This window comes from Trichechus manatus, unplaced genomic scaffold (genome assembly GCF_000243295.1).
Source record: "Trichechus manatus latirostris isolate Lorelei unplaced genomic scaffold, TriManLat1.0 scaffold00008, whole genome shotgun sequence".
Taxonomy (NCBI): Eukaryota; Metazoa; Chordata; class Mammalia; order Sirenia; family Trichechidae; genus Trichechus; species Trichechus manatus.
In genome coordinates this window covers 12,923,634-12,938,118 of record NW_004443944.1, presented here as the reverse complement: position 1 = coordinate 12,938,118, position 14,485 = coordinate 12,923,634, and the positions used below count along the sequence as shown (strand labels likewise).

Below are 14,485 nucleotides of genomic sequence, written 5' to 3'. Positions count from 1 at the left end.
CTTCTTTGGCCTGAAATGTAAGCAACTATCTTCCTAAGTCTTCCATCACTAGATTAAAAAAATAAAATCCAAAGGCATCAAAGCCTGTGTATAAACTATTAACCTCAGAAAATAGTCTTCCACCTTTTTTTCCATTTATATTGACCATTTTTTGAAATTTGACATGCCTGAAATGGACAAGAGCCCAAAATAATAAATACCATGCATTGATCTTTTTTTTGCCAAAATCAAAATGATATTTTTAACTGGGAAAAATGTTATTTATCTTTTATGTACCATGAGATAAGCACAAGATAGGAACGTTATAATAAAAAGCCCTCATTTTGACACAAGAACCCACGTTCCCGTACAAATTAGAACGATCCTCAAAGGCATAAGTACACAAGCTTTATTGGGCAACAGCATCAGGCCATGCTGGCAAACAATGAAAGAAGAGCCGCTCAGAAACACGGAAGATCACATGTGTGTCATCACAGAATTGAGTGTTTCAGTCATCTGGGAGTGCCTGCTAAATTAAAGCAAACAGACCAGAGCTTCCTTCTAATCAAAAACGCTGTCCTGGTAAATATTTGCAATGAGGATTACATATAAAGAGATCTACTAATGAGGACATAATGGACTCCTATATGCGTATAAAGTTAACCCCACTGCAACAAAATAATAAATTAGCCACAATTTTTTTTTTGCAAATGCCACACCCTTTCCCAACCCCCACAAACACAATATTCACTGACATTGCCCACCCAAACTATGCAGTGATGGAGAGGACCGAGTCCCCGGGAGCGCTGCCTTGGGTGAGAAGATGCTGTGGTACTTCAGGTGGTAGGATGCTGCTCACACGGCGGTCAGTGTTTCAGTTCCACTCAAAAACATAATGTATTCTTTTTCCAAGAAGAAATAGACATAATTAATGGCAACATTTCCTAAGAAGTATATATAAACAACAAAAAGCTTTACATTAAAAGGAGGAGGGGGATAAAATCTTTCGTATTTACAAAGCTCCTTGTGTATTTTTAAAATGACACCAACCTGGGAGTGATGGCATTTTAATACAACAAAAACCGAGCATTTCTTCAGAAAACTGGAGACAACGTCACACACGCACAAATGCACACAAACGCGCACACATATCAAACACACAGAAAAGACTAAAGAGAAAAATGGCCGATCGGCATTTGCCTTAAGTAGGCTGGTGCAGAAAATGTGCAGCTCCCATCTAAAATCTGGCAAGGATTTAAAACACTGCCCTGTAAAGGCATGAGTGCACCCCCAGCCCTGCCCCAGTAAAAACCAAACAACATATAAAAACGAAAGTCTGCCGGGAAAAAAAAACAGGCATCATTGTGTCAATTTCAAATGAGCACAAAATTCAAACTACATTAAAAAGTACCACTGGTGTGGCTTCAGCTGAGCAGAAAACACACTGAGGAAATGCTGGTAAACAGACGACGGTATTTAAGATTACTGCTACAAAAAAGGGTTTCATTCAAGGGAAGCCGGACTGGGATCTGGGATGTAATCATGCTGAAAGTGGGAGAGAGTCAGCAACTGGCCTATCAGCTCCAGGTAGCTGTAAACAGGTGGTTTGCTCCAAGTTTAGACTGATGACTGGGGTACCCTCCTTCTCTTTGTCCAGGCAGCTTGAGTGGACACCACCAGTCTCACCCAGCACCATGGGCCACAGACGCACGCTCATGCTCTCAAAACTGAATCAGAGCTGTCAAATATAAGACATTACTCAAGATGAAGCAAATCGCTCATTTTCTTAGAGAAAGAGGAAGGGAGGAGGGTAAAAGAAAAAATCCGAACAGATCCTGCTCCCCCACAACACACACACACACAATCATCCCCAAAACATATAGCAAAAAATACTAAAGGCTTTGGCTCTGACAGCAATAACTGGTGTTACCAGAGGGCAGCAGAGAATTCCAATTGTTTTACCTTAAGGGAAAGTGTTTAAGTGGTGCTCACTGTGTGCCTCCTGGCCCTCTGTGCTCATCTTAAATTTGCTGTTGGCAACTTAAGCCCCGCTGAGTTCTGAGGTGAGGAAAAGGTGTCAATGGTGGCTTGTAAGTTCTTTCAAGATTGTCAGTCAAGAAAAGGTAAGCTCGAGCTTTACAAATTCAGGAGAGTTTCCTGTAAAAGAGCTCAGGTTTTTTTGTTCGCTTGTCTCTGTTTTCTCTGCACAACCAAGATGACCCACTCAACCAAGCAGTGCCCAGATGTTCACAAACTCTCTGTAGAGATTAAAGTGTGGTTTGTGCAGGTAACGCTCCAGGACTGTCAGCTGACTTGAGGCTTTTGCCCTTTTTGTTCCCACCCCGTATTTGAGAAGCAAGTATGCGTATGCCTACACACTCGGGGACCACCAGGGGGCGCACCAGCACGCTGCCCACTGTTGGTGTGTTCTTACCACATGGCGGTTTCCACCTTGTCCTCACCTTGATTGTCTCCCCCAAAGTGTGGCTGGGACAACAGAACAAGGCGGCTCCTGGACGACACTGACAAGCACCTTCTACTTACTTCCAGGTCTGGCTTTTCTGGCCCCCCTTAGAGGCTTGACTCATACACCTTGATCAAAATTGGAAATTAAGAAAAAGACCAGCAAGACCATCTTCATTCCCTATTATCTGCTGGAAACAGCTGGAATTTCTTAACAAGGCTCCCACCCTATCTACCTGCAGAAGCCATCACCTATCTGTGAACAAGGCCACGTTCAGTGTTCGTGAACTCAGAGACTTCGGTTTTACAGGTTGACTTCCAATAAAACAGACGAGGTTTCAAAAACTTTGAAGCACAACTTTCTCCTCCTCTACCTCTGAAACTACATGAAATCACTCAGTGAAGTCAGACTCACTCAACCTTCCTGAAATTTGTGGACAAACAGCCTATTTCTAAACAACGATTCACTCAATGCAATGTATCTAGTATGGCAGGAGAGGCTGGAACAGGAAGGGGGAAATACTGCAAAATTGCAGAAATCTTAAAACAAAGCAGAAGTGATGTCAACAGCCAATTTATCATTGCCTGCAGCTTACTGCCATTCTAGTAAATTCTGGAAGTGCAACACAAAATACATATGTGTATCGAGAGCACTCTACAGGCAAGAGACGTCTGCTGCTCACTTCCCCAGTCACCACGCCTGGTTTACCCGAGGGCACTGGGAATTGGGGACCTGGCTGTAACTGACGTTTCTGAAGCACACACAAGAAGTGTCATCTGATGAACTGAAGGGTATACACAAGCCCAAGATATCGACCACATTCAACTCGTGAAGATCCACCAGCTTAATCTTTATGGCATGCACACGTGCCTTTCACAAGAAGTGACTTGAAAACCCAAGAATGCTTTGCCCTGCTACGGCCAATGCTCCCAAACTCCCTTCTTCCTCCGGAACAAGAAGCCACAACTTTTATAGGAAACACACACGCATGCCCTCCATCCTGGTGGGGGAGCCATCTTTACTACTAGCTGCCTTTCGGCAAGGCCCCCTGGAAATGTGTACACAGCGGAACACACCCCAGATCCCAAAGCCGCAGCGAACACACCCCAGATCCCAAAGCCGCAGCGGCGGCCTCCTCCCCCCAGGGCTCCTCACTTTAAGCCGCCACCGATGAATGGCAACGCTGTAAAATGTCTCCGCCTTTGTCAGTTCATCCTCAGTAATTCCTCCTAACAGGAAACAGATTTCTGCAGCAGCAAAGAGCCCCGGCTCCCTGACCTTTCCGCTCTGGACTCTGAGGATCTGAGTCACATCTGCCATGTTGTCTAAAGAATTAGTTGAGTCTCTTATCACAGTGTCGACACATTTAGGGGCCGCTCAGTGGCGTGTTTCCTGCTAAAACAACTCTGCTGAAAATGCGGAGGGATGTCCTCAGATAGCCACTGACTTGTTAACTGCTACCAGGTCCTAACAAAGTAAGATAACACCTTTGAAATTTTTTTACGAGGTGACAGGTGAAGTTACTGCAAGTTGTGTAGATGCTGAGCTGGATCAAAGACAACGCAGTGGATTTACAGCACGCTCTCTCCCTCTCCTCTCCATGACCATTAAAAAAAAAGTGTTTTCTTTCTAAGAATTTAATGTTGTTTAGGACCCCCTTAGAGAGGCTATGTGGCAATTCCAAATTGAGAATGCGCCCCGTGTAACTTTGTATCAAACGCCACCGTTTTTTCCTTCAAACATACACCAAGAGCTTTGTATTTCTCTGAAACAGTTTAAGAGAGAAAAAGATGTAGAGTGCACACATATTAGGACTGTTAAAATAAGAAAAAAAAAAAAAAGCCCCTTCTTCATCTAGACAGAAACTTTGATCACATGACAACAAAATTCAAGTCTTTACGAAGCTTGCGCAGTGACCCATCTAACTCTCTCGGCTGAGCCACCAGCTTTAACTTACTCACATTCGTTCAAATGTGAATAAACGGGTAAAAGAGGCCTGCATGGGCACCTGTGGGAATCTCCCTCCTGTTTATTCAGCCTTAGGACGCAGCGGAACTGCAGGGGTTCTTCACGTCGAAACTGCCCGCATTCGCAATTACCGCACAATCCATAGGTGGCGTTAGGGTCAACGGAACTTGAACTGTGTCCATCAGGAGAGCAGAGACTGGGGTCCCCCCACCGAGCGTACAGCCTACGATGTGAGCTTCGAGTAGCTGGGGGGAGAGAACCGCCTCCGCAGGTACTTGAGGACGTAGAGGGGGAGGCAGCTGACCAGAGTGATAACGGAGACTTTCCACAAGAAGGACAAGGTGGCGATGAAGTACACATCTACAAGTAAATGGAAAGACAGCAGTAAGCAGGCAGCAATGTTCCCCAAGGCTCACACGGCCCGGAAACAGTCATCGTAGCTACCAAGAGGAAAGCGTTCCACGTCACAAGCACACTGTGCCTGGCATTCGCGCCTTTCCTCCACTCCAAGTCTGCAAGGGATTTGCCACGGGCTAATAGTACCTACTGAAAACACTGGGGGTTCAGTGGTAGAATTCTTGCCTTCCATGTGGGAGACCCAGGTTCGATTCCCAGCCGATGCCACTCATGCATAGCCACCACCTATCTGTTGGTGGAGGCTTGCAGGCTGCTATGATGCTAAGCAGGTTTCAGTGGAGCTTCCAGACTAAGGTGGACTAGGAAGAAAGGCCTAGTGATCTACTTCTGAAAATCAGCCAGTGAAAACCCCACAGATCACAAAACTATCTGCAACTGATTGTGGGGATGGCGCAGGACCTGGCGGCGTTTCGTGCCGTTGTGTTGAGCGTGGGGTCGCCGTGAGTCGGGGGCGAAGTCAATGGCAGCCAACAACACTAGATCCCAGAGGGTGTCAGCTTGACTTTCTCTAACCTGCTTCTGGAGCTTCCTGATAGTGAAATGCTCTTTTCAACAACTAGGAAAGCAAAACGAGGGGCAAAAAAAAAAAAAAAGAAAATTCCTCCAGCTGTTTTTGATTTGGAATCTGGCAGTTGGAGTTTCTTTCTTTCCCTAGTTAACTGGCTGCTGCAGAGCAGAAAGCAGTATTCCCACGCACGTTTCTGCTTCCCAGTAACTTTCTCCCCTCATCCCCGTCACGCCAGTGAGGAAGCCACGGACGGATCTATGGCGTGGTTCAAAGCAAGCTGGGATGCCCTTGTCAGAAACGGGCTGTACTTCGAAGGCTTTGAACTAAGCCCACCTGCCCTCACTCCCTTCCCCTCCACTGCAGCAGGTGTGAACCCTGGCAATTAGGAGGCTTCACAAGAGAGCAGTGACATCTTGTGGCTTTCAGCAGTACACGGAGAAGGTGCCGGAGGAAACACCTTCCCACGTCCTAAGCACTGCGATGGCGTGTCCTGGCGGGGCACAGCGGGGAAAGGGCAGCTGGCATTTCCTGGGCACTTACTAAGTGCCCAGCCCAGGGCTCCACCCGCCTTGCAGAAGTCCCCCACATGCCTCTCTCCCAGCCCTGTTGTGACTGGTCTAAGGTGGCCATTGCTTCCTGAGGGCAGAGACCACATCTCCAACCTCTGTGACCCCTCAGCCCCAAGCAGATAATAGGTGCTCAGGAAGCTCATTCTGAGAGATTTCTGAGACAAGCATAAAACTGTTCTAGAACTGCACTTGTCACAAGGAGGAGGTGCTTTTTATCTTTACTAGAACCTTCTTTGGAGCCTGGTGGCACAGTGGTTAAGACACTTGACTGCTAACCAAAAGGTCGACAGTTCAAATCCACCAGCTGCTCCTTGGAAACTATGGGGCAGTTCTACTTGGTCCTATAGGGTCGCTGTGAGCCCAAATTGACTCAATGGCAATGAGTTTTGGGTTTTGTTTTGTTTTTTATTGTTTTTGGTTTTATGATGGTTAAGAGCTCAACTGCTAACCAAAAGGTCAGCAGTATGAATCTACTAGCCACTGCTTGGAAACCCTACGGGGCAGTTCTACTCTGTCCTATAGGGTCGCTATGAGTTGGAATCGACTTGACGGCAATGGCCTTGGTTGTTTTTTTTTTTTTGGAGGGGGGGCAACATTGCCCCCATTGAGAACACCTGTGATAAAGAAATAGGGTCCAGCAACTCTGTTACACCACAGCCCCTGCTAAAGAGCCCAGCACCCTGTGGCCTCCCAACATGGCAGGGAGGGAAAGGGGTGTATAACTGAAATCTCCCCCTAGAGGGAGCTTCCCAGCAACCATGAACACAGCATCTTAGCAGGGAAGCAGCCTCTGAGCTAAGTAGTTCTCTCTGCAGAGAGAGAGGTAGAAATGAGAGAACTCACCCAGAGGGCGTTTCATTTTGTTTTGCTTTTAATAACACAGACAGAAGCTTAAATGCCTCAATAGAAAAGGAAAGCGGTATATGAGGCTTTGCAAAAATAAAGCGGGTGCTCTGCTGTCTCCCAGATGGGCTTTACAAATGACTCATGGCTGGAATGTCTAAAAGCTCAAAGAGGCTCAAGCTTCCCCTGCACTGGGAAAACCAAGGTTAGATTCCCACAAGATTATCCACAGCACCACACAGAAGATGCTGGATCATCGGAACTGTCCCTGCAGTGAAAATGCATCAAGCTGAGCTAGAAATGGGCTGCTGGGCTGGAATTGGAGCCCGTGTCGCCCGTGCGAGGCCAGCAGCAGGAGTCCAGCAGCAGAAGGTCCATCACCGTCACAAGACATCATCTTGGTGGCCCTGCAGGGCCTCAGGGCTCCCTACTGATGAGGAAGTACTGGCTGAACTGAACTTGGCAATGAGTTCCTGCAAGTGAGAGAGTCGTGTGGAAGGCAAACGAGTTGCTCTCAGGCCGTCCACCCCAGAGCAGGGGCTGGGAGGGGGAACACGCCCAAGAGCGCCAGGATCACTGAGGTGGTTGAGAAGTCAGCCCCCTGGGCCCCCTAGGTGGCTCCCAGCCCTCCCCATCTGTAAGGTTTATTATTTGGAGTCTGTCGGGTCTCTAACACTCACCCAGTCTTTATCTCTCAGTAGCTCTGATCACATCTGAGATCCACGGACTTGTTCATCGTGCCTCTTCCCCAACGAGAAGGGAAGTTGCGCGGAAAGCCTGCGCACTCTGACTACTGCTACAATCCTGGCTCCCAGCAGCTACCCTCAGCGTTTACGGAATGAATGAATGAATGCCCACTGTTGGCAGCATCTACCACTTCTTAGCTCGGCTGTACACAGCAGGGGTTTCTATCTTGAGGCCCTTGGAGTCTCCTTAGAAACTACAGGAATGAGGACGTAGGTGAAGGAGGACCAAACGGGCATGGTTCTGAGGCTGGTGCCTCCCAACACTGCGCTTAACTGCACCACACCCACTTTTATCAGATTTAAAGACTGAGTTTCTGATTAAAATGTCGTGGGGATAAAAGGTTCTAGTGGCCAAAAAAAAAAAAAGTTTGAAAAATCCTCAGCATAGGCATGATGCTAAAGAAACCCCTGCAGTCTCCCTGGGTTTTCTGGGGCATCACTTAGGCCCCTCTGCTGGACTACCACGAGGCAGTAGAGGTTCAGTAGCAGAACTCTCCCCTTCCATGTGGGAGACCCGGGTTCAATTCCCTGCCAATGCACCTCATGCACAGCCACCACCTGTCCATCAGTAGGGGCTTGTGCGTTGCTATGATACTGAACAGGTTTCAGCAGAGTTTCTAGGCTAAGACGGGACTAGGAAGAATGGCCTGGCGATCTACTTCCAAAAATCAAAAAACGCAGCCAATGACTTAATCTTTGTTCTAGGGCAGGGACCAGCAAACTACAACCCACAAGCTAAATTTGGCCCACTGCCTGTTTTTGTAAATAAAGTTCTACTGTAACACACACACACACACACACAAAATCAGTCAATGAAAACCCCATGGGTCCCAAGGCACAACAATTAGTCTCTATTCAACTGGAGCAATAGAGAAAGGAGAGTCAGGAATAGGAAGAGGATATGGAATGTGTGGTTAATTGCCTCCATGAACAATGGCCTCCTTTGCCATGAGACCAGAAGAACTGGATGGTGCCCAGCTACCACTACTGAACATTTTGATCAAAGATTCTATAGATGAATCCTGATCAAAAGCGGGAAAATACAGAACACAATTTCAAATACTTATGGACTTCAGCCTTTCTGGAGCCATGAAGGCTGGATGAACCCCTGAAACTACTGCCCTGAGATAATCTTTAATCCTTAAACCAAAAATATCCTCTGAAATCTTCTTAAAACCAAACAATAGTTTATTTAGCTTAACTAGTAAAAAATGTCTGCCTTGAACATTTTTTTAAGAACTATCTATATAGGATCCAACTGACAACAGCAACTCGAAAGATTAAATAAGAACCTTAGAGGGCAGTGAGTTTATGTTAATGGGGGAGGAATAACTCAGAAAAAGAGGGTGAGGATGGCTGCACAACTCAAAGAATGTAATCAACGTCACTGAACTATACATACAGAAACTGTTGAATTTGTGTATGTTTTGCTGTGTATATTCTGAACAACAATAACAAAAAAAACCCTACGGATTGATATAGTGGCTGCAATAATGGGTTCAAACATAGCAACGACTGTAAGGATGGCACAGGGCCAGGCAGTGTTTTGTTCTGTTGCACACAGGTTCACTATGAGTTGGAACTGACTCGATGGCACCTAACAAACAATAATAACATGGATCTTGATGGTCCAGTCCACAACTGACCACTGGGAAGGTGCAGGACCAGGCAGCATTTCGGTTCGTTATGCGGGGGGTTGCTGTGAGTCGGGGGCTGACTTGACGGCAGCTAACTACAACTGGACTATCATTTATTTTAGAGTAGGACCTGGATGCTCATCATCTCCATGGCTCTACCGAGCCCAGCTTTGCGGTTCCTAGGAAACCCAACAAACACCTGTTGAATTAAACAGGATCCCCTTCTAAGCCAGTTAGCTTTCTGTGTCTCTGTACTGAGACCATGCCCTACAGCCTCAATTCCAGGTGGCCGATCCACAACTGTCACTTGTCCCTCAGGGATGCCAGCAAGGAAAATCGGGGCAGCTCAGGGCAAAAGACCACTGGACGAAAAGTCCAGGACACACCTGCCGGGGGGGCCACCTTTCCCCACAAGGGGCCGGCCGACTGGCTCTACGTGGGCGGAGTCTTACCTATGAACTCGTGTAAGAAGACCAGGGAGGCGATGTAGCAGGCCAGGCTGAGCAGCTCGGCCACCGTCATGAGCCAGTGCCAGGTCTGGATGGTCAGCGCCACCATCAGCAGCTCGGTGAGGATTAGCGACGTGAAGGAGATGGCCACGATGTGCACAAACTCTGACTCGAACAGCAGCAGCGCTCCGTACATGATGGTGCTCCCTGGAAATGGCAGAGACAAGACCGGGTGGGCGGGGGGGCACCCCATATGACCTTCTCCACTGGACGTGAATTCCATGCACACACTGCCACCAAATGTCCATTTTGCTCACTTACATTTGACTTTTTTTCACTTAGACACGCAAGGTCTCACTTATTAAATGAGGCTAATGAGTTGAGCTTTGTAGGTGTTTCAAGGAGAGGCAACACATTGTAGCTTTTCTATTTTCCTCTCTGACCTCCATTATGGACTGAATTGTGTCCCCCAAAAGGACCTGCTGAAGTCCTAACCCCTGTGCCTGGGAACATGACCCTGTTTGGAAATAGGGTCTTTGAAGTCGCTATCAGTTAGGTTAACATGAGGTCACAGTGGAGTAGGGTGGGTCTTAGGCCTAAGTGGTGTCCTAAAACACGAGAAGAAACGCAGACAGGGAGACAGAGGGAGGACACCATGGGACGCTGCAGCTTCCAGCCAAGGAACGCCTGGAGCTGCCAGAAGCTGGGAGAGAGGCATGGAGCAGTTTCTCTTTCAAAGCCCCAAGAAGGCATCAACGTGGCCAATCCCCTGATCTAGACTTCTAGCCTCCAGAGCTGTGAGACAAGGAATTTCTGTTTTAAAGCCACCAACTTTGTAGTATTCTGTTCCAGCAGCATGAGGAGACTAAGATGACCTTGTGTGATGAATAATCTACAACTAGAGAGAAACAGAAAGGGGGCAAGGAAGAGAGGCAGACGGAGAAGGTAGTTGGAGTTGATGGAATAGGAAACAGAATAATAAGTACATTGTTTAAAACTATAAAGGTAACCAAGGGTGGAATTAGAATTATACACCTATATTGCGGAGAGGAAGGAGAGGGGAGAGTGCAGGTGATTCTCCATCTATCAGGAACTGAACTGATAACATCTCATGTTGGCACCCTGGTGGTGCAGTGGTTAAGGGCTCAGGCTGCTAGCCAAAAAGACTGGCAGTTCAAATCCACCAGCTGCTCCCTGGAAACCCTATGGGGCAGTTCCACTCTGTCCTATAGGATGGCTATGAGTTGGAATTGACTTGATGGCAACAGGTTTGGTTTTTTGCGGGGGGTTTTCATGTTGGTTAAAAACACTGGCAGCATAAGAATATGACTTAGAGGAGGCAGCCAGGAGATACTAGAAACAAAGCTCTCAACGTGACTGCCCTTTGGAAACAGGGTTGAGGATGGAGAAGGGCGGGATGGAGGACTGCTGCTTATTATTATAAACTTTCCATAGGGTTTGCTTTTTGAACCAGATGCACATAGTACACTTTGATACATCTCTTAAAAACACCTCCCCTCAAAAAAAATTTTTTAAATAACAGTTTAACTCCCTGCCAACAACTCTGCTGGTCTCTAAACCCTTTGATTGCATATCCCATCAGTAAAAAACATTAAGACTGAGCCCCAAATATGTTTATGTGTAAATCATACATATGTGCCTATGCAGATACAGACAGATCTCAGGACTGCTGTAAAAATACATTACGTGCATTGTAAAACAGATACAGAAACGGAAATTCTAAAAAGAGTGAAGAAAAAACAAATACAAACAGAGGTTTTGATATTTTGTTTTCCAACAGATGGTCTTATAAACCCCTTGCAGTCTATGGGACCCACACTGAAGACTCTGAAATAAATATATTTCTCATGGAGTCCCTGGGTGGCGCAAAAGGTTAAGCCCTCAATTGCTAACCAAAAGGCTGGCAGTTCAAACCCACCCAGAGGCACTTCAGAAGAAAGGCCTGATGATCTACTTCTGAAAGGTCACAGCCTTGAAAACCCTATGGAATGCAGTGCTACTCTGACACACATGGGGTGAACGACAACAAATATATGTATGTATGTATGTGTATATGTGTGTGTGTGCACATATACAAACACATATATGACACACTGCTGTTGAACTGACTCTGACTCATAGCAACCCTATAGGCAGGGGCAGATTAACCAGTGACACGGGCTTAATTACGCTTACTTACTAATCTGTAGTACACAATTTCACATGGGTTTCACCCCATCTTTCCATATATATATGTGTGTGTGTATGTGTGTATGTATATATACGTATATGTAAACATGCATGTGTATGTATATATATGTGTGTGTATGTATATTTGTGTGTATATGTATGTATGCGTATGTATATGTGTATGTGTACGTGTATATATGTGTGTATATATATGTGCATGTATGTATATATACATATATACACATGTATATATACATAGATACACACGTACATATACAAACTTATGCGTATACATGTATGTATGTACATATATGTGTGTGTGTGTTTCAAAAACTACAACTTGACCTTACTCTGAATCAGAACATCCCAGAAACCAACTGCTCTGTGTAACGTGGATGGAGCCCCTCAGTGGGTTTCCATGAGCATTGGTTATCTTTCTCTCTGACTACACTATCTCATTAAGCTGACAGCACCTCCCATATCTGACTCTCTCTGCTTAATGTTCGATCTTCCATCAGGCTGAGCAGGGCTCCTCCGGGCACGCTCATCACTGCCATTTTAGGATTCCACTTCTTCTCTTCATGCTCTACAGACAGGAAAGAGACTCCCTGGGGTCAGCAGCAGAGCACAAGGAAGACAGGCAGCTTCGCCTGTCCTTACCTTGGTAGATGCTAATCAACACCCATATTAAGAAGGTCTTGTAGGACAACGGCCGTCCCTAAGCAAGAGACAGAGAAAGATCAGAGCAGGTTAGTGTCGGGGCTCACCAGGTATACCCCTGCCTTCCAGTACTCTTCCACTAACTAGACAAGGAAACCTGCCCATTTTCATCCAAAAAGTGAAAAAAAACTTTAATTAAAAAAAATTGTAAAAAGTGGTTTATAGATTACAGACATTACATTTTTTTAACAGAATTGATATTAGACCCCTTAAGACAAAAATGAAATTACACACATACACACACACACAAACACACAGACCCCACAAGAACATTTCTAGCGCCATGAGCTGTAGCTGCAAAATGGGACTTAAGGGGTTTTTTCGAAGTTGGTTGTTTATTTCACAGTTTATGTGTCACTGCACTGTTTAATACTCTTTACATGCACATAGATGACTTTCTTAAGTAAAAAAGTACAAACTCCCACTCCTTCCCACAAAAGTAAGAAAGACAAGTGTCAAGTGTGGTCTAATCAGATATGGAGGGTCTATGCGAAATAAATTAAAGAGAAGGAAGAAGGGAGAGAGGGGGGAAGAAGGAACGGAGAGAGAGGGTGGGGACGAAGGAGGGGCTCCATGAACCTTGAGGAGATCCTTGTAGAGCTCAGGATATAGCATGGCAACTTCAGACTTGACATCTTTGTCCAGGACCAGAGAAAATACAGGAAACATGGTGTAAATGGTGGAGTACCTAGGAGAGACAATCACTGCAGGTCAGACCCAGCCCTTACTCAGCCTGGTACCCAAGCCTCTGGAGCCCAATTTCATTGTTCATTCACTCGCTCACTTGCTCGCTCACTTGCTCGCTCACTCACTCACTCATTCATTCATTCATTCATTCAACAGTTCTTTAGTGGGTGCCTTCTATGTGTCAGGGCCTATTTTAAGCACTGGAAATTCAAGATGAAAAATAGACAAAAACTTCTGCCCTCAGACAGCGTCAGTAAACACATAAATTAAGGAAAATATATCATGTTAAAGGCACGTGTGCAGGAGGAAACAACAAAGAGAAAATAAGATGTGAGGAGGGGTGTGTGTGCAATTATAGAGGGGACGGCCGAGGAGGACTAACTGAGGGGACACTGGAGTACACACCCACAAGAAGTGAGGGGGGTCCTGCCAGTATCTGGAGAAGAGCAGTATCAGGGAGGCCCAGAGGTTTCTGTCCTGTCTGAAAAACAGTGAGGAGGCCAGTGCAGCTGGAGCTGAGCGGGTGAGGGCCAGAGGGGAGGAGACCAAGACAGAGAGGGGAGGGCCGTGTGGACACAGCTCAGGTACTCTCTGACTATACCCTGCAGGTCCTTTTACTCCCACAGGATCTGCCAGGAGGACAGTCTGTTTTCCCACTGAAAAGCAGGCAGATTTTCAGCACTCGCTCTCAATAAACCAACAGGCCAAACATAGTAAGGTAGGCATCAAACTTCGTCAGGCCCTGGTAAGGCCAGACTGCCTTTCTGCATCCTACGGCTCTTCATCTTCAAGAGTGGGCCCTGCAGGCATCTCCACAGGGCAGCTGGTAGCCAGACTCACCTACCTGGGTAACTCACAGGCTGCGCATACTCTCCAAAAGGTCACAAGGAACACCCGGAAGTTCCGGGTCAGGAACGGGGTGGGTCTGGTGCCAGCAAGTGTCCAGTAGCACCTCTCTAGGGGACCAGTGGCATGTGCGATCAAGCTCTATTGCATGCACATCCCCCTGAGAGCAGGGCATGGCCCTCCTTAGAGACCCAGCAGCCAGAAGTTCTGTTGGGGTCGGTGACCGTAGGGAGGACACTTTTTGCATCCCACCTTTCATTACCCTGCTCCTAAGACTCCAGTGAAATCGCTGAGTCTGTGAACCTCCGCTCTTGCCCTTGCTGTCGATGAGCTGACACCTCCAACTCCAGTGGGCAAAGGCTTTTCCTTACCAGTACAAATGCAAAGTGCTACAGACCACAACCGTATCTGACTCTGCTTCCTCAATCTGGCAAAAAGCTTACCAGTACAAGAATTTAATTC

General features: G+C 46.6%; 1 protein-coding gene across 2 annotated transcripts in view; it reads right to left on the bottom strand.

Annotated features, from left to right (window-relative positions):
• Positions 1–371: 371 nt before the first annotated feature.
• ATP9A (ATPase phospholipid transporting 9A (putative)) overlaps positions 372–14,485 on the bottom strand; it is a 154,979-nt gene continuing 140,865 nt past the window's right edge. Inside the window, exons 25-28 of one of the 2 annotated variants that reach the window (XM_004370233.2) lie at positions 13,070–13,178; positions 12,431–12,488; positions 9,584–9,787; positions 372–4,771 (exon numbers count right to left, since the gene is read on the bottom strand). In XM_004370233.2, coding sequence (XP_004370290.2) covers positions 4,635–4,771; positions 9,584–9,787; positions 12,431–12,488; positions 13,070–13,178 — 508 coding nt within the window. In that variant the 3' untranslated portion in view covers positions 372–4,634. The remainder of the gene's footprint in view (positions 4,772–9,583; positions 9,788–12,430; positions 12,489–13,069; positions 13,179–14,485) is intronic. The other variant, XM_023742896.1, reaches the window with a different exon arrangement.